General features: G+C 35.0%; 1 protein-coding gene across 7 annotated transcripts in view; it reads right to left on the bottom strand.

Moving 5' to 3' along the window:
* The window catches only part of LOC111086618, a 105,008-nt gene that overhangs the window by 41,101 nt on the left and 44,447 nt on the right, over positions 1–19,460 (bottom strand). For all 7 annotated transcript variants that reach the window (XR_002611355.1, XR_002611356.1, XM_022390179.1 and 4 more), the window contains exons 3-6: positions 15,187–15,354; positions 13,032–13,068; positions 10,144–11,783; positions 219–1,270 (exon numbers count right to left, since the gene is read on the bottom strand). Coding sequence is in view for 5 of the 7 variants with exons in the window: in XM_022390179.1 (XP_022245887.1) it covers positions 219–1,270; positions 10,144–11,783; positions 13,032–13,068; positions 15,187–15,354 (2,897 nt within the window). In the remaining 2 variants the exon portion in view is untranslated. The remainder of the gene's footprint in view (positions 1–218; positions 1,271–10,143; positions 11,784–13,031; positions 13,069–15,186; positions 15,355–19,460) is intronic.

The raw sequence follows: 19,460 nt of genomic DNA, 5'->3' as shown, positions 1-19,460 counted from the left end.
AGCTTTACGCGAAATTCAAAACAAACAAACTCAAAGCAAAACAAAAAGGCAAATTACTTTAAGAATAACACCAATGGACAGGAATAGAGTATATATTTTATATGTATAAAATCGATCAGTTGTCTTAATTTTGATTTTTTGTTGTGTTCAGCAGTTGGAAACCACAGATTTAGTCATTTTTGGTAATTTTGGAATAACGTTTAGAAATCAACTCTTACCTTGTTCGCCCTCGTTTATAACGGTTTAATAAAGCTGTTTGGTCTCTAATGTTATCAGATATGGCGGTTTCCCTGAGTCGAAGTGCAAGGATGTCTCGAGGATTATCTTGCGCATGGAAACCTGTTTGACGAGCTAAACCTCTGAATGTTTCTGGATACAATGATGGCCTAGGTAAATCATCCGACAACTTCTTCTCATGGGAAGACTCGAATGTTTTTGAAGGAACCAACACATAGCGTGTCAAGTCGTCAGAGAAATCCCTGTAACCTTTGGCAAAGTGGATATTTCTTTTTTCCATGGTATGTGCAGAAGGGTGGATATAAAAGAACTCTCTGTCTGTGTCTTGGGGAGACGTCTGCGCAGATGTTGAAATGGTTCTAACAGGTCCGGAACGAATTCTTATCCGTTTTCCTTCACTGTACAGAGCTTTTCTATTCGGTTCATTCAAGTAATCGGTAGGAGGCAACAGAGAGGTAATATCAGTTTCACTTTTATGGCGTAAATCAGCGAGTCGTCTTCTTTCGTCTGTTACCGTTTTAATTTCATCCCAGAGTCGTTGCTTCAAACTATACATGTAGGAGGGGAGAGTTTCTCGGGCCACACCGAGCTCTGAAGGTTGCCTCATTGTTCGAGGCAAAAAATCGCTTGCTATTGTGCGACTTGGTTCTCCTGGTGCTGATCGTGAATAGTAGTCTGTTTTAGGCATATAATACTCGGATAAGGAGTCAGCCCGACGACCTAAATACGCTTCTGTAGAAGAATAGATTGGAACGTAAGAAAGGGAATTGGCACCTACAACATTAGAACCCACCGAAATAGGACCACGTTCTTCTAAAGAAGACGCTCGTTGAGGAAAAGGCCTATATTGAGTTCTCTCTTCAATAACAATTGGGTTACTTCCAACAGATAAATTTCGTTTCCGATCTTTTCGGTGGGGAACGACTGCCGCGGAAGGTATTTCCTGGCTTGAAGACATGTATGGAAAGGTGTGTCGAAGTTTGGCCGACATCGTGCTTCCCGTATCACTCTGTGCGTCAGACGAATCTCCTGTCTGAAGAAAAACCAACAGTTCATTAAAACTACTTAGATTAAAAAATACGTTTACACTCTAAGAAGAGAAAGATAATTTAATCAGCTTCTATTAAAGCATTTACTACCAAGTAAAAAAAGGGAGGGATTTTCAGGCTAATATTTCCTGTCCCCCGTCGGGACGGAGGTAAGTGAACGAACTTACAACGCCAATATGGAGGGGTTCGATTCTCCAAAATGAACATAACAGATAGGCCAATTTGGCTTTGCTCTAAAATAAACAAGCAAGCTAATATTTTCTCTACATATTGAGGTTTGTTCAAATTACAATATTATAAACTCTTTTAAGAGCTTTTCGTCAAGCGAAATACCCAATTTAAAGGATTCCACGGAATACAAAACTCGAAGTATGCCTAACAATATTATTGTAAATGGAAAAATCACAACAGCATTCTACACATTCTATCAATGAGTAAATAGACAACACCAATATACAAATCAACCATCTCCATAACGTCATATGCAAGTAACCATAACCCATCAATATGGGTATAGCTCGCTAAATATTAACATAATACAAACAGACGTACCAAGAATGATAGGATCCCAGGAATTAACGGTATTTTAATAAAACCATGTAGTTGGGTGACGAGAGGGTAGTCAAAGTCAGCAAGAAATCGCCAAGTCACATGTAATATTGCTGTCCAATGCAGTACCAGTCATGTCAAGAAACAATAAAAGCAAGAGAGCCATGTTTTCGTGCCTTGAGAATAAATGTTTTGTTCTTTATTTCTAGATATTCTTAGGAAGGTATTCAAGGACTAACTGCTCTAGCTGTTCGTAATCTTGAATTTATAGACTAGAGGTTATGTAACTAGTCTACCCCTAACTTCTGGTCTGCTCTTGTCCGAAAGAATAGAAATATTTCACTGTCACCCTCATAACGTACTCGCAGCCCCAAAATGTGGGTCCCGATTTTTTTCTCTTCAGGTAATGGGATGTGTCTGGTACACACTAGCCACCGGACCTCGCTCGTTCCGGCCCGCAACAGCCACTACTGTTACAGAATATGTGCTTATCAGTTCCAAAAGTTCAATAGAAATTTACCTACAATGAATTACGACAGCAGAGTAGTTAGACGATAGCGTAAAAAGCAGTGAACATCACAATCACGTCCTCTGTTATAATACTGTAAGTGTTTTGCCAACAAGCCCAGATTTGCATAAGTTTCGGTCAGAGAGAGAGTGAACGCACTCGACATTTCCAACTGTTATCCAAGGAACTTTCGTTGAACTACAAGCAAGTTACGGGAAATTGCTGTGGTATTTATGTTATGGTGTAAGGAATCATTTAAGCAGTTGGACGATCTTGGTTGGAAATATAAAAAAAGAGGGGCTACAGCTGCTCGATTTGTCACAATTTCTGCTTGTTTATACCAACGGCGAGCTTACCAGGCAAGAAAAGGTAGTACTTTCATTCAACTTGAATCACACAAAGATAACTTGAGGGACAGGGCATTATCAATGTTCGTGGTCAAGTCAACTGCTGGATATGCATTCTGTAAAGAACATATGGTTCATTTCTGATCATTACCGCAAAAGTGTTTCCCAAACAACTAATTTCTAGGGACACCTTCATCCAACTTCTTCATCAGGAATTGGATGTAATCCCACAAGATCAAAGTTCAGATTTTCCTTTCAGTGTTTAATATGTGTAACCGTTTTCCTACCTTAAATATTTCAAAGGGCAGATCTACTAAATACTAGTGGTAAAACTTATCAAAGAGGTAGAACATTATATGACAGCAGAGTATATTATAATATACAGCCAATTACACCTAAAAGGATTAATCTTATAATAACCTATAAAGTTATGATAGTATTTATGGTGAACATATACCTGAAGCAAACAAAAAACTGTATTTAACAACATCACACATCGTAAGGTCAACTATATAGGAAATAAAATTAATAATAAAGTATTCGGAACTTTGACACGGAGACTCTGCAGAAACTGAGTGAAAAGGTTGACCAGCTACTAAGAGTGTTTTGAGATTTAAAGAGACCAAAGAGGAACTGATCTTGACTCTACCTGTTTAAACTGTTTTCAAAAGCAGTATTTTATTCAAAACTGGGCCTCCATTACTCTTTTTAGTGTGAAGAACTGATATATGTCAGTAATCTCTACGATTACAAAAAAACTTGAGTTTGTTTTTCTTGTAGAGCCAAGCCACATTGTACTATCTGCTGTGTTCATCACGAGGAATCGAAACCCAAAGTTAAGCGTAGTAAGTCCGTAAACTTATCGCTTTCTCACCGGGGAACTGTTGTATTAGTACTTAGTGTAAGTATGTAAGCCAAATCTTAATCGCTAAGCAAACTGAATCTTGAGAATTGCTATTGTTATAAATAAAATATTATAAATTATTAGGTAATCCTAGACGCTACTAATAACCACAACAATTTATAACCAATTATCACAAACTTACCAAAAGTACTTGTGGTGTTTATATTTTCAACCAAAGCAGCACTTTATGTGAGACTGGCTAAACAAACAGGTCAGAGACCCCTAGGCTGTAGATATAATCGTCCCTAATGACCAAGTATAACACAGTCAGTTAACAGCATCCTCCAGATCAAATGTTTTCTGTGGCTTTAACCCAATAGCACGTTTCAAATATATACAAAAATATATTAGTTTACGTATATTTACGCGTATACGTATGTTAGTATTTGCATATGGTAGTTATTAAGGGGCAGTAGGCTAATAGGTAATTAGCCAGAAGTGGCGTAGTGGTTAATGTGTCGGACCTATGATGTGCCTTTGAACACTACGCACTTTCCTCTGTGGATGTCTGATAAAAGTGACAATGAATATCGTTATTTAAAAGTGGGCGCCTCGACAGCGACTGCTACTAAATGGTTGTCTTACATTTGGGTAGCAACTCCAAATTATGGAGCTTTCAAGTCTTTGAGCCAGTCATTTAGCCATATGTCGCATAACGTCACATTCAGGTTGAAAAATACCAAATACAGAATTCAATAATTAGTCTTATACCACCGCTTTCCTTTGCATGAAATTCTAAAACCAGCAAATCTGTCTTTGTCAGTTGTATATCATACTCACAATCTGTCTGTATTACTCGTTTTTATGTATCTCATATTCGATTTTTCTTTACTTGTTCTTTATATCATACTCACAACCTATCTGTATTACTCTGTTTTTATATCTCATAGCCGGCCTTTATTTATCTGTTTTTCAGCGTCTTGCTTGCAATTTGTTTTTCTTTACTTGTTTTTAGATATCTTGCTCATAACTTCAATTGTTTTGTCTATTTTAAATACCTAACTTACCATACGCCATTCTGAAACAACGTCAACGTTTTCTTAATAGTAAGTTCCTAAGCCTTTGAATGGAGAATCTCACCTTAGTCCATAAAAATCGTCTGATGTTTTGCAGTTAACTCTCAGTTTTTATTGGGTCTTAAAGTTTTCCCAGGTCTGTGAAAGATCAATACTTTTGTGTTAAGATGTCGCGTGTTAACCTTCGCTGACAAACATCATTCTGGTATACAGCAGAAGCTCTAACAAAGCTGAAATATAAAACAAAATGTAACCTTCTATTAGCATGTGTAATATCATAGGAATAGTCCCCACTCTGCAAGTTCAAAAACAAACATCCTTAGTTGGCATCGCTATTTAAAAGAAACATTAAAGTATCTGGAGGCGACCTTTGACTTCAATTACATTAACACTATAATAAACAGAGCTACCAAAGGCATCAGTTCACTAAAAGTTGCAACACGAAATAGAGTTGTAGAACGTCAACTGTTTATGCTGTACCGAAGTCTTATCCACTCCATCCTAAAGTATGCACTACAAATAAGTACTACAATGAGTGCTATAAAGTTAGATAAGCTTACAAAGACACAACAAACTTACTGAAGACAAGTCACAGGGTGAATTACAACCACTTCATCAAAGCCCTATTAAACCTCAAAAGTCTCAGAAGCATCACAAAACACCAACATCACTTAAAAGCAAAATTATCCATTACTCAGTTAATCCCTCACAACCTGATTTCAGAGGCCTCATGTAGACTAAATACCTGACGCCACTGAGAACTGTGGAAGTTAATCTAGACAAAAGTATATTGGACAGAGGGTGAAGCAGTAACTTCCATTTAATACCCATTTAAAAACATGGAGGACAATCACCTCTTACTATAGTCACAGATAGTTCCTTAATCATAGATATGGAGAAAGCTTGTTGGGCACTAATCGTCTTGTGGAGCATAAACATTCTGCATACGGCTGATGGAGCATTCAAGCTTCCTTTCAAGCTGAGGAAGGATGGAAATAGAAGTCATAAAGAAAGATTTCCTCTGGATATCCGAAAGCAATGAGCCACAAATAGACAGTGTCACCAACATGTGACTCGCAAACAGCACCGCATAAACTTCAGGATGGTTGGTATATGGTAGAACTGCATGGTAAGATTATAACCTAGATGTATGGGCCAGACAATGCAAGAGTAAAGCTAAATGGGAAGCTGAAAAATTTGCAAGAGAAACATGTATGCCGACCTCTCATGCTCTAATAAGGCGAAAACGGTCTTCATAGGCATTCAGATGAAATGCGACTGCTGGAAGACAAAGTGCCGTATGTTATAGTCAGAAAAAGCAAAACATCGGGTAGCAATAGAACATTATACAAATATAAGGCCAGTTGGTATGTGCGTTTGTGTCGCTATGCGTAAATATAACGTTAACTTTATAAACTTTTGTAAGACTGTAATAAACGTAAAAAACAATATATTTTTGTAAGGACAGAAAGAAACAAAAATGACTGTGTTTCCGTAAATATTCAGTGAAAAAATTCTACTTTCAGTGTAAAAGCGTTCAAAAATAAGCATTTCAAATCCAAATTATAGTAATAATCAACCCTGGGAACATATTAAGTATATGTTTCACATTGCATGGTCTATTTGTGAAGAAAAAAACTTTGCCTTCTGGAAGAAATACCCAGAATGACACATTTGTAAAAAAAGAAAAAAGTCATTGTAGTATATATATATATATATATCGGAACATTTTTTATATAATTATATATTTTCTATGTCATTATCCACAATATTGATATAAACCACTTACACACAACATTAGTCAGTAACGTAAAATAATTATATTGGTAGCTTTTGAAAACGAAATTATGTTTTGTAACTTTCTCACTTCATTTTTTTACAGCTGTACATAATTTTAATGATTATTTCACGTCTAGAAATCAAATAAAAATTATCATTGTAACACATCCTTGTAATTTTATTATTAGTACATAACAAAAGATATTTTTATAAGACAAAGAAAGGAATTCAAACGCAACCTCGTTCAAGAGCCTCATATCTTTTGTTCATATAATTATTTTGAAGTATAAAGTGGTTAAAACTAAACTCGTGCTTTGTATTTTTGCATTTTGTAGTTTGATATTAAAGTTAACGAAAAAGCATTAAAAAAAACGTAAAACAACGTGAAAAGTTTAAGATGAATTTTTATCCTCGACAAACAATGACAAGCTTTGTAAATCATTTCTCCGAAAGGAGGCCTGGAGGGGGGTCAACTGTTTTAATCACTCGTACCATCATACAGTAGTTTGTTGTCTGTGACTCAGTCAGTAGACGCTAACATGACGTCACATAAGGGACCCTTAACGTTGCAATTTGTACCGTCATGACGTCTGTAAAACATACGCGTGTCATGAATGACAAAAATAATCATGCATTCTGTAGGCTACAACGCAGCATGACACATGAACTTCAAAAGCAAGAAATAAAAATATTTGTTACTCTTAATATTGGATTTATTTACTCTTGAAACAGATCACTTTCGGGGACTCTGCGAAAGTACATCTAGTATTTTAAAGGTAAAGTCTGGACAAATTTTAAGTTAAACCGTTGTAAGTAATGAATTTATTAATGCAAACTTACAAGGTTCATGACAAACCTTTTAAGAGATATTGTATTTACTGCTGTCATCAGTTCAATAATAAGTTATCTATTAATATTAATCAACTTTTGCACGAACAGTATTCACAAAGATGTCATAAGTGCGGTAGTACTTATAGTAGGAATGGGTCAGATGTGCAATATGTGAATACAAATTAAAATCTCAAACACACTGCAAATAGCACGTGAACAAAACGTTATAAGCAATTTACACTCACTGTTGAATAGTAAATAAATCAACTGCAGAGCATCAAGCCACAAAAGTACTTGATAAAGTCGGTAGAGCAAAAACAAAAATTTAACAAGCCCGCAAATTTATCAATCTGACTGACTGACTGACTAACGTAGTTGGAAAGGCATAGCTATCTCCTGCCTTCACCTTATGCAAATCTAAATGCACATGATTTAATTACTCTGCCTTAGCTAAAAGTGTTATTCATTTCAGTCAGATGAAAAGTTTTGTTTAAAACTTTCCGAAGAATAAGTGCAAGCTCTTTGATAATTAAAGATGACATTATTCATTTATTTTAGATGAGTAGCATTCTGCGTATTTTTTTTCTTTGAAATCTTGGGTTTTAGAAGATGTATATAGTAATGGGAAAGACAATAATTTGTTTAGTGCGTAAATGTTCTGAGATGCATGTATGTGAAGGTCTTAGTTTTACTTATATCCTTGGTAATAGCAAGTAATAACAATAACCATTTTGCAACACTACTAACGAGATAACAATACACTTGTAGCTATATTATATGATTACGAGCAAGATCTGTGAGTTGCCAAGTAACAATCCGCCCTCATATTACGTGCAGGGGCACGATTTCTTATGTTCATGTGTTATGTGATCAGCCTGTAACTGTAACAGATAAGTAGAAAAACATGGATTACGTACATTCTCTAGATCTAGGTTCTAATTAAAATCTTATGTTGATAATCTTGAAAAGTCTTTGACCCAGCTAGAGAGAATTACTGCAAGAATAAAGATAAGGTTAGAAATGATGAATATTGGAAACAAGCCTTAGCCACTAACACATCCAACGAAAAGGCTGCCACCCTGGTTGGCTAGATGGAAGAAAACTATATCAAAGATACAGCAAAGCCAGGAAATGTCGAGAGACTGCTCTAAGAAAAGCTACGACAAGGATAGGCCTAGAGCCTAGTCACTCTCAAGACTTAGTACCAAAAAATTTATGACAAGGGTAAACAATTTTTCAAAAGTTCAAAGTAAAACACAAAGTAGGAATGACTGGAACGATGGCCACACTCACTTTGAGGTTGCACATTTTCAAAAACCACCAAATGTTGTAATGTTTTCCCACCCATTCTTACCTTGTTCCCTTACTTTGAACTTTGATCCATTTATAGACTTGAATTTTGTTTTATGAGTTGCTAATTCTTTTTAAATGCTCAACAAATTTTCAATTTTCAAAAATCAGTAGTTTTGATATTATTTTTTGGCCCACCCCTTACCAGTCAGATAGCCATAATATCTCTCGTAAGCAAGTTATGACTATTGGAGCTTCTTGTCTCACCTCCGACATCAAACACTCTCTTACGATGTCAAGCATTTCGTTAGAGTCACGTAATTCGATTACATATATGTATCTGTACTTGGTTATTGAAACAAACTTTAAATCAGAGAAATTTAGCTATATACACCTTTCATTTAGTTTAAACAATTACCAAGTTACAAAAAAAGGAAACAAAGTAGGAATTGGCGGTACGATGGCCACACCCCACTTTGAGGTTGCACCTTGTTAAAAAGCACCAAGTGTTGTAATGCTAACCAGCCTATTCCTACCTTATTTCCTTACTTTTTAGTTCTCCCATTCCTACTTCCTAGTTGTTTTAAAATGTTTTACAGTTGTGTTATTTAAACTTTAAAGATGGTATAAAAATCAGTCTAACAGAAAGAATTATCAAAGTCTTGTCTTTAGACAAAATATTAATATATAACGTTCTCGGATATTTAAAATTAATTCCTGATATCATCGGGGAGATAAACAGATAATGATCTGCTTATGTTATGCATAGATTTTTTAAACTATTAAATATCTATATGACTTAAGATTATTCGAACTCTATATTAATATTATTAATAGTACAGTACAAAACTACTTCCAAAAGAACCATCAGATGGCACCGTGCACATCTATTCGTACAGTAACATAAAATTAGCATGATATAAACGTATTTCATGAACGAAAAATATGCATTACAAATTTAACAGCCATAACGCTACATATCGATCTTGAGCTGATACAACGATACAACTCAGCTGGGCTAGTGAATAAAGTTTATATCACGGTACAGATTAAAGGTTGGTGAAAATAAAATGAACCAGCTTTATAAGTCTTAAGATGATAGGGCAATACTACTACTAAGGAGCACTTCCCTTGTAACTAATGTTGTACAGATCAACTCTAATAGCAAAATACAATGTGAGAGAAGAATGACCTCTTAGAACTGCTAAAGTTGTTGTTGTTGTTTTTCAGTTTACGTTCATTTGTGACCTTAATGTTTTATCATTTAAATTTAAAAAAAGCCCAAAATGCAAAAAATTAACTCGGGTTTACTTAAAAAGCCACCTCATATAACAGTATAACATTTATTAGTATTTTTAATATTACAATACTTATTAATCACAAAATAAAAAGTACAAACAGGTAATTTAAAAACTGTTCTAATTGTTTCTTGCTACTATGTAATCATTAAGTAAAACGTTGGTGTGAAACTAGATTATAGATGTGAAGGTGTACTATGTATTTATGGGCTGTTTGAGTAAATGTTTTTTGTTTTATTTTTACATTAAAGATGTTGAGTGGAGACAAGTATTGCTTGAAAATTAATTTATTCACGGTATGAATTGCTCGAATCACCAGACATTTATAAATTTACCTTATCTCTTGTTCCGAGACTGTGTACCCCGATCTTGCTGACAGAGTCAGGAACAGAAGACGATCTGCTGTAGCTAAGGCTTGTTGTTTCTAGTCCTCTAGTATTTAAAATATCTCTCTCCGGTCCCAATGGGTATATCTGGGACGAAGCCATCAATAATGGTTGACTACTGCCGTACATCATTCCTAATGTTGAAGACATAGCTTGAAGGCCACTATCATACGGTAGACTTGTAGATTGGTAAGTGGTTGTAGAGGGCAAAGTTAGGCTGTGTGTTTCACCATAAGATTGTAGACCAAAAGCCGATGCTGTGGAAACGTTCAAACCAGAGGTCTGAGAACGAAGAACACTTTTATCCGAATCGGCTGCTGTCCTTTTCATCATTTCACCTCTTTGTTCTATTTCTGAATGTGCAAAAGACTGGTGCTGCTGTTGAACAACTGGACTTTTATCCATTAATTTTTGTCTTGATACATTTTTCCCTTCTGCACTACTGACTAAACCCTTCGGAGTTTGTGGAGACCCTGTTTGACCACGATTATGGGATAATTTGAACTTTGGGGTTTGAGCTGCCAGTGCTATAGCTTCTTGCATTTGCTCTAAAGTGGGCTGAGGCAACCTCCTGTGGACTCTACGGATGCTACTAGCTTTTGAACTTTGAGATTGAGAAGTAGACGCTATCTGTACCGTAGAGAAAGGGGCTACTTGTTCTTTGGGCATTGGCCGAGTTCTTTCAGTCGTCCGAGAAGGCTGATTAACTATCGTCATAGGAATGACCTTACCAGCTTTGGCTACTTCTGTGGAAGTTGCAGATAAATGGCGTGCATCTAAGGATGAGAAATGCTGCATCTTGAGCTGAGGGTCTTCAGGCGTTTGCTGTACAGACCTTTGAAAATTTTCTAGCATTTCGGGAATAGTGCCACTGGTTACTCTTGGCATAGACATCGGAGGAATATAATCTTGGTATTTTTCCATTAATTCCTGTTCTGCTGCTTCCAGAGAAGGTGAGACATCAACAATAGGAGAAAGGTCCATCATTGGGGACCATTCCTGACTATCAGACCGTTGTTTCTGTTTCTTCTGATTTTGTAATTCATTGATGCTTGATTTCGGTGATTGGTATGAGAGTGCTTGTTGCTGTTTCTGCTGCTGCTGAGGAATATCCTGAGTCATAGAAGAATAAGAAGCCATCTTTTCTGAGGAGAAAAAAGAAGACTGTCCACTAGCACCTTCACTAGTAGTTACATGACTTCTGTTTGAAATACTGTACTGAGTATTAGAATAAAGCATAGGCTCAACGTCAGCTGAGCTTGAATGTTGCAAAGGACTACCTTTGTGGGAAGACTCAAATGTTTGTTGAAGCCTCATTTGATGAGATGGTGCTGTGGTAATAGGAGCCCAGGGTAAGGGTGGTTGATATGATTTTTGCTGATCAGATGAATGTGTTGTCACAGAAACAGGAGCCCAAGGTAGTGGAGGTTGGTCCACAGCGTCATGAGAAAATTGTTTTTTTATTGTGCGGTAGTTCTGTGCATCTTGCGATACGCTAATATGGGAATCGTTTCTTTGCATTCTACTCTCTCCAGAGTGTTCTCCCCTTTTGGAATCTGCCTGTTGTGCTTGACCTATCCGACTCGTTCCTAAAGACACAATATATAATTAAATCTTATTAGTGTAAATGGTTTTCATCGTTCGTTAAAACACTGATATAATTAAATCTCTGCTAAAAGCTTTTCCTTTTATCGAGTGATGCATGAAATGTTAAATTGTGTTTATTCATTCGTTATCGAATTTTAAGTGCAAACTACTTTATTTCGAATCCCTTCTTTATTTTAAACACATTTGTATCATATATGACTTTCGTTATTAATCGTTTTCCTGACGGTATGTATGTATAATTGTCTTTAAAACTTCAGCTCACACATAAACTGAACCTTACAAAGTGGTAGAAGAAAGCGAGCGATGTAGTAATATAAAACTTTCAATTTGATTCTCATTAAAACGATTGAAAATTTTGTAACTTAATTCTCAAGGCTAAATATGTATTAACAATTTAAAAACAAGAGCTAACAAATCTAGTTCGCGAAAAAATTGGTTTAAAATATCATTACTAACTTGAATATATATTTATATTGTATTACTTTTAATTAAACATAAACGTTGTCAATGATAAAATATACACATTTCTTAATAAAAAAAACTTTGCCATTTCTATTAAAGTACATAAAATAACGACCTATGTCTACAGAATGTATATTTTTATTAGCTTAATGTTTTGCTATTACTGATTCAATTGGATTAGTGAACTTGTAGGATATGGGCTCGAATCCACGTCCCACCAAACATGCTTGCCCCTTTAGCTGTGGGGGCATTATAATGTGACGGTAAATCCAACTATTCGTTGGTAAAAGAGTAGCTCAAGAGATAAAGTGGGTGGTGATGACTAGCTGCCTTTCCTCTAGTCTTTCGCTGCTAAATTAGGGACGGCTAGCGCAGATAGCCCTCGTGTAGCTTTGCGCGAAATTCAAACCAAACTAATGAGATATCGATAATTCCTCACTAATCTGTAATAGCAAAACATTAAGCTAATAAAGATATACATTCTGTAGATGTAGGTCGTTATTTTATGTACTTTAATAGAAATGTCTCGTAATATACTTCAGTTTGCGTTAAAGAAAGTTAAGAATAATAAATTATGTTGTTTCCATAGTAGTGATTACTTGTTTCATTTAACCATAAAATGAAAAAGTTTTAGTTCGTTTGAATTTACAGCCATTTCTTAGTAGATTTGAATGTTTGAGAAAAAACATAAACGCAGATGAAATGGGAATAAGTGTTTCAAGGAATAGAAGCTTGGATCCTAGTTAAATATGATTCAAATGTCTTACGAGATTTGGAGTGTAGACGCCTTCCATCTTGATTTTGCTGAAATAGAAACATATGTATATATATATATATCAAAAAGCAGTAGTTTTGCAACCAAAGTAAAAAGAGAAAAGAATAAGTAAAAGTATTGGTCAGAGTATAAATGGTTAGAGGTACAGCTTTTGAGTTGATTGTTTATATAATTTTTGTTTGACCATTATGTTTCGACCACTCACGTGGCCATCTTTAGGTAACTGTCGTCTATTGCATGAAATATTGCGCGGCCATTTTGTTCCAATTCAGCTTAATTTAAATTTGATTTTATTTCACGAATAATCAATGCTTCTTATTTTTCTTCTACAAAAGTTGTTCTCATTGCATAATATTTTAAAGAATCTCATGTTAATTGGATGTTGATTTGTTATGGTGTGTACGTAAGTGTGTGATAAGGGATTGTTATGTTCTTTGATTCTGATGTTTATGTTGCGTCCCTTTTTGCCTATGTATGTGCTGTCGTATCGATCGCGTTGGTACTTGTAGTTGCTTATGTCTTTGAAGTTGTCACAATAAACCTTCATTTGATGATCCTTGAACTTAGTGCTCGGTTTTTGAATAAGAGTAACTTTACTGTTTATAATGTATTTTTCTGAAACATGTTTCCATATGATTATGGTATTTTTGTTTGCATAACCATGGTATGGTAAGCCAACTATTAGTATGTCTGCATTTGTGCATTTTGTTTCCTTTATGGAGTTTATGTTGTTTTTCCTTTCTTTTACCTATTATCGAGTTGGTGTTTTTGATATTTGACTAAGATTCTAGTGACTATGTGCTTAGGGAAGTGACATTTATTAATAAATGTATCAAATGTAATACATTTCTATCTAAACCACAATGTAAGTGTCTAGGGTTGATGTACCACACAAAAAATACGTAAAATGCATTCAGTAATGCTTGTGAGGAAAAAAATCTGCTTTAGATTAAACACTAAGTGATATATCATAAACAATGCAAAATAAAGCAGCCTGGCATTACTCACGTTGCATCATTTTATTCACAGGCTGTAAAACTGAATACTTATCTCCTAACTGTACCGCAACAGTGTAACTCAGTGACGATTCTTAAATGAATTAGGAGTCAAATTGAATGTAAATTTATATTTACAGCGAATGGATTAGATGATGCAATGTGAGTAATGTCAAGCTACTTTATTTATTTTGTTATCTTTATGGGATATCATCTACTGTTTCAGCTATAGCAGAATTTTTAAGAAGAATAAACTTTGTTGGAATCAGATATTTAAAAACAAGTTAATTACGTAAAAAATATTAAAAAATACACATTGGAAAGTACAGAAAGGAATCTACAATAAAATACAAAGTAAAAAAATCACTCCTCACTTAAATTTACATCACGTAAATTGTCACACTTCAATGTACTATAAAATAATAGTAAATTAAAGATACGTGGAGTGTGTCGGCTATAATCTCGATCAAAAATAGTAAAATGATATAAAAATAATAGGGAAATAGATAAATAAATGTTAATAATAGAACTAGTAATATAGAAAAAAGTGAAAGCAGGAAATTAACAAAAACTTGTAAGAACAACTATTGCACTAAAAAAGGAAACCAAAACTTGTAAAAAACAACTATGGCACTAAAAGAGGAAATTTAACTTGTAAAAAACAACTATTGCACTAAAAATTGTAAAAACAACTATTGCACTAAAAAGGAAACTAAAACTTGTAAAAAACAACTATTGCACTAAAAGAGGAAATTATAACTTGTACAGTGGCACAGCGGTAAGTCTATGGATTTACAACGCTAGAACTCGGGTTTCGATACCCGTGGTGGGCAGAGCACAGATAGCCAGTTGTGTAGTTTTGGGCTTAACCACAAACAAACAAACCTTCCAATGGCGTTTTTACGCAAATGAACTAATGTTATTGTAACAAGCAAACCTATCATTAAACTATCACGATAATAAACTTAAACTGAATGTACTAATGGTTAAATCTTGTCTACCTAGCTAGTAAGTTATCTTATTATCGATTTTATATTCATAACCGATTCAAGTATTTACAAATATGATTAATATATAGAATTTCTTAAACAATTAACAGATAAACGTTTAATTAAATGTTTTGGCTGTGACATTTTACCCTATACAACTTACCAAATCTTCTCCAGAAGCTTCTTCTTTGTATCCCTGCTGTTGCTTTCTACTACCAGGTGGCGCTAAATATTGATTCTGATAAGCGATTTCTCGGTCTGGTTGTCTTCGGGGTTGGCTGGTAGACATCTGTGATCTACGACGTATACACTCAACACAGACCCACACAGCCTAAATAGTTTTAAATATACATAACTAAGTGACTTGAGTTACAGTACGATTACAACAATTAGAATAAAAAGCTGTAAAGTAATTTTAACATTATTCTTATGAAGGGTATATAATTTTAATATTTAATAGCTTGGTTCTGTCGATAATGTCTTAAATCCAGTGGAGTAAGTATTTCCCCACAGCTATCGCAATTGTGGGATGGGGCGAACCAAAAGAGACCCAAAGGGCCTGGTAAACTTAAGAATTGCGGACAAGGAAAGAGACAATTAAATCTGATTGAGCTAAAGGGCAGTTGCGTTATTCTGTTAAGTTGATAATATCAATCAGCCAGAATCGTAACTACAATTACAAGGAAATAAATGTAGGAGGCCCTGTTACTTTTCATGCGGGGAGCCCCATATTTTGTAGTTATACCACTGCTTAGATCGTGAAGTAAATCAGCCTTGTCTTCATCAGACCTATTAAACATGATTTAAATGTACTGAATGAGAACAATTTCAATAGATATGTTTTCTGTATTTTAACTTTTCTTCGACGAGGTGATGTGCCATAATATGTAAATTTACGAGATCGACTTTTAACTGGATGAAAGTTACGATGTTAATTAACATATGTTATCAGAACGAGTCGGAAATGAGAACAAACAAACAAACAGAAGGAAGCAGAGTTAGCTCAAGGCCTATTGTGTTCAATTTCTGTATGCTAATTGAACCTTAGGAATGTTATGTATGTTATTACAATTTTGTTAAATGGTTGTTTGCAATTTTACGATTTTCAGTAATGCTCAGTAGTTTTTACATTAGTGTCGAAAACTCTCTTGGTGTACACGAGAAAAGTTTTATGTTCCAACTTATCTGATAATTTGATAAATTATTCCCAGCTGAGAAAAAGGTGACATAATTAAAATAGAATACAATTAAGTCGAAGAACTGTCTTATATGACGACACAAACATGTGTGTGATAAGCATTAACAATCTACAAAATATTATACATAACATGTAGCTAAGCCTACTAAAAAAAAAAGAATACAATTAAGTCGAAGAACTGTTTTATATGACGACGCAAACAATTTCTATTTGTCATGATGGGCGCATATTTACTTAAGATCGTGCCAATTATGTCGTAGCTTTACATTTGATGAAGTTTACATTTTTATTTAATATCTTGCTTGGGATTTTGTGTGTGTGTGTGTGTGTGGTAAGCATTTACAATCTACAAAATATTATACATCACATGTAGCTAAGCCTACTAACGGGGCATTATGTTCATATTATTTATGGCAACTTTGTGTAACATCTCCATATTCTTTAAGTATCTGTATAGTGCTGTAAGATGAGTACTGTAAAAAACAGTAAAATAATAAGCAGTGGACCAGTATGAATGATTATCAAAGACACTGATACCAGACCTACATTGGTACCCAATCAATGTGAGTAGCAATCTGCAGAAACTACTCTCGTTTCCAATGCAGATTTATCGCTCTGTACGGAAGATGTCTTGATGTTTTTGTACCTGCCTTCTGGAATATTTAGGGTTGACACCAGTGTGTTGGCTTGTGATGCCTCCACAGCTAACTACAGGGTTTTTTGTTTTAATTTCCATCTCTCCGTAAAGTAGTTCTACTCCCAAGCAGCTCCCAAATGGTGCTCGCTGTTCTGGCTTTTTTCTTTGCCGAATTTTTAACCAACTAGTAGCAAGTAAACCAGAGTAAGAAAAAGGGCGTAGCCTATTATCCATTACGTATTAATGACACCAGGATTCTGTTACAATCAAATAGAATGTGACTGTGCTGTCTTCCTTTAGAAGACTAATATGACACCAAGAGATTCGAATCACAATACTTTAGTGTAACCAGTATGCCTGTAGTGTCCCTCAACTCCAGGATGAGAAACTTCCCACTCCAGGGTTCAAGTGTTTAATTATGACGACAGGGAAAATAAAACAAGCATCATCACTCAAATGGAGAAAAGAAAATTCCATTCATACACACACACACACACACTGCTGTTTTGCTAACTGAAACATATTAGCATCACCACCCACTCAGACGTGTACTGTTTATATTATCTCCTCTGGCATGATCATTAGCTAGATTGCCTTTATTAGCATGCATCATCTTCCCTAACTTGATCACTAGTTGAGTGGTTTAATAACCTCATTTATCCTGACTAGTTGTATTGTATAGTAGCATAATGTTTCCTAACGTGTTCATTAATAATCAGTTCTCTGTTAGGATCATTTCTCTTGACCTGTCATTGACAGGCTGCTTGTGGCTTTTAGTAATTTCTATTAATAAACAACAATTTACGAGAGAAAAAAGGTTTGATTAATTCCTCAATATTAGTAACTGTTCACTACACTTTTTACTTTATTTGTAGAGAGAGAGAGAATTATTATCATAAAGTTTTATTTATTTTCACTATAAAACGATCTGTAACCAGTCGTAACATTCTAAAGTCCAGCTGTAGCTCTGGACCATCACATATGATCTTTGTTCAACGCAAGGGACGCTTAGTCACCAATCACAAACACTTCTGACTCTAGCTGTAGCTTTGGACCATCACATACGTCTTTCGTTCAACGCAAGGGATCCTTAGTAACCAATCATAACACTCCCTACTTCACTATACTCCAGAATTATTGAGGAGGAACACACACTGACTGATATGAATGCTTGGAAAAACAAAGTTAGATATGCGTTTGTGTAAACCCAACAAAATGTTTCTCAAGACAAAACTGAAACTCTTCAATACCAATGTAAGATCTGTATTGTTCTATGGATCAAACTATCGGGAAACAAATAAAGTAATTGATAGGAAGTTACTTGTGTTCATCCACTTACGTTTACAATAATCCTTAGAGTACCGTGGCCCACAAAGAATTAAAACAAAGAAGTGACAAGAAATACAGACAGGAAAACATCATGGTAGGGGTGAATAGAAGTAACTGGAAGTAGATAGGCCATGTGCTAAGTAAAGAACAGGATTACATCACAAAAGATCCTGTTTTGAGCTCCTGGAGGAAAAGTGGAAGACATAAAACAACCGAAGTCGAACTGAAATCCAAGATAAAAATGACATGGGAATAGGCCCAAGTGATGACCCAAGATAGAGTGCGCTGACGAGCCCTTATGCAAGCTTTAAGCTCTATTTTCAAGCTAGTATCCATGTCTTTACTTAGCTCTGTACATCTTCCTATTGTAGAGATATTTAAGATAGCTTCTAGGATTCTTCCTGTTACATAACTTATTTGTCAAGGAAATATTTATTTAATAGGCAAGAATTTGGTTAATTCTTGATATAGTATACTTATTTTCAATATATCATATAGATCATGTATATCTCTAATTGGTTTCTTATATCCTTATATATCATACATAACACTGATTGGTTCTTTAGATCTTTATAAACCATGTATTTCTCACATTGGTTTCTAAAATCTTCTAACGGCTGCAACGGCTTGCAATAGATAGTTCTTCACATACGAACATTCAGCTTTACTTTTCCCAAATACCCATAGTAAGATAAACTCATGATCATTTTAATATGAATCGATGTAAAGATAGCAAATACGGAGTATTTTAGGTCCCATGAAGGCGACCTGCTTCATCAAGGCTTAGGGTTATCAGGCTTTATCTTACAGTTTTTAGTCGTTCATCGTGACGAGTAACACGAAAACACACTGTTTGTATTTATGATAGGGTGACACTGCCGAATAAGTACCTAGTTGTTTGATGTCACTGATTAGAGTAGATGTAGGGTATTCAAGTAGCTTAGATGTCACTGATTAGAGTAGATGTAGGGTATTCAAGTAGCTTAGATGTCACTGATTAAAGTAAATGTAGGGTATTCAAGTAGCTTAGATGTCACTGATTAGAGTATGTAGTGTATTCAAGTAGCTAAAATGTCACTGATTAGAGTAGATGTAGTGTATTCAAGTAGCTTAGATGTCACTGATTAGAGTAAATGTAGTGTATTCAAGTAGCTTAGATGTCACTGATTAGAGTAAATGTAGTGTATTCAAGTAGCTTAGATGTCACTGATTAGAGTAGCTTTAGTGTATTCAAGTAGCTAAAATGTCACTGATTAGAGTAGCTTTAGTGTAT

Source organism: Limulus polyphemus, unplaced genomic scaffold (genome assembly GCF_000517525.1).
Source record: "Limulus polyphemus unplaced genomic scaffold, Limulus_polyphemus-2.1.2 Scaffold47, whole genome shotgun sequence".
NCBI classification, from domain to species: domain Eukaryota; kingdom Metazoa; phylum Arthropoda; class Merostomata; order Xiphosura; family Limulidae; genus Limulus; species Limulus polyphemus.
The sequence above is the reverse complement of the archived record's forward strand: the minus strand, read 5'-3'. Positions and strand labels throughout refer to the sequence as shown.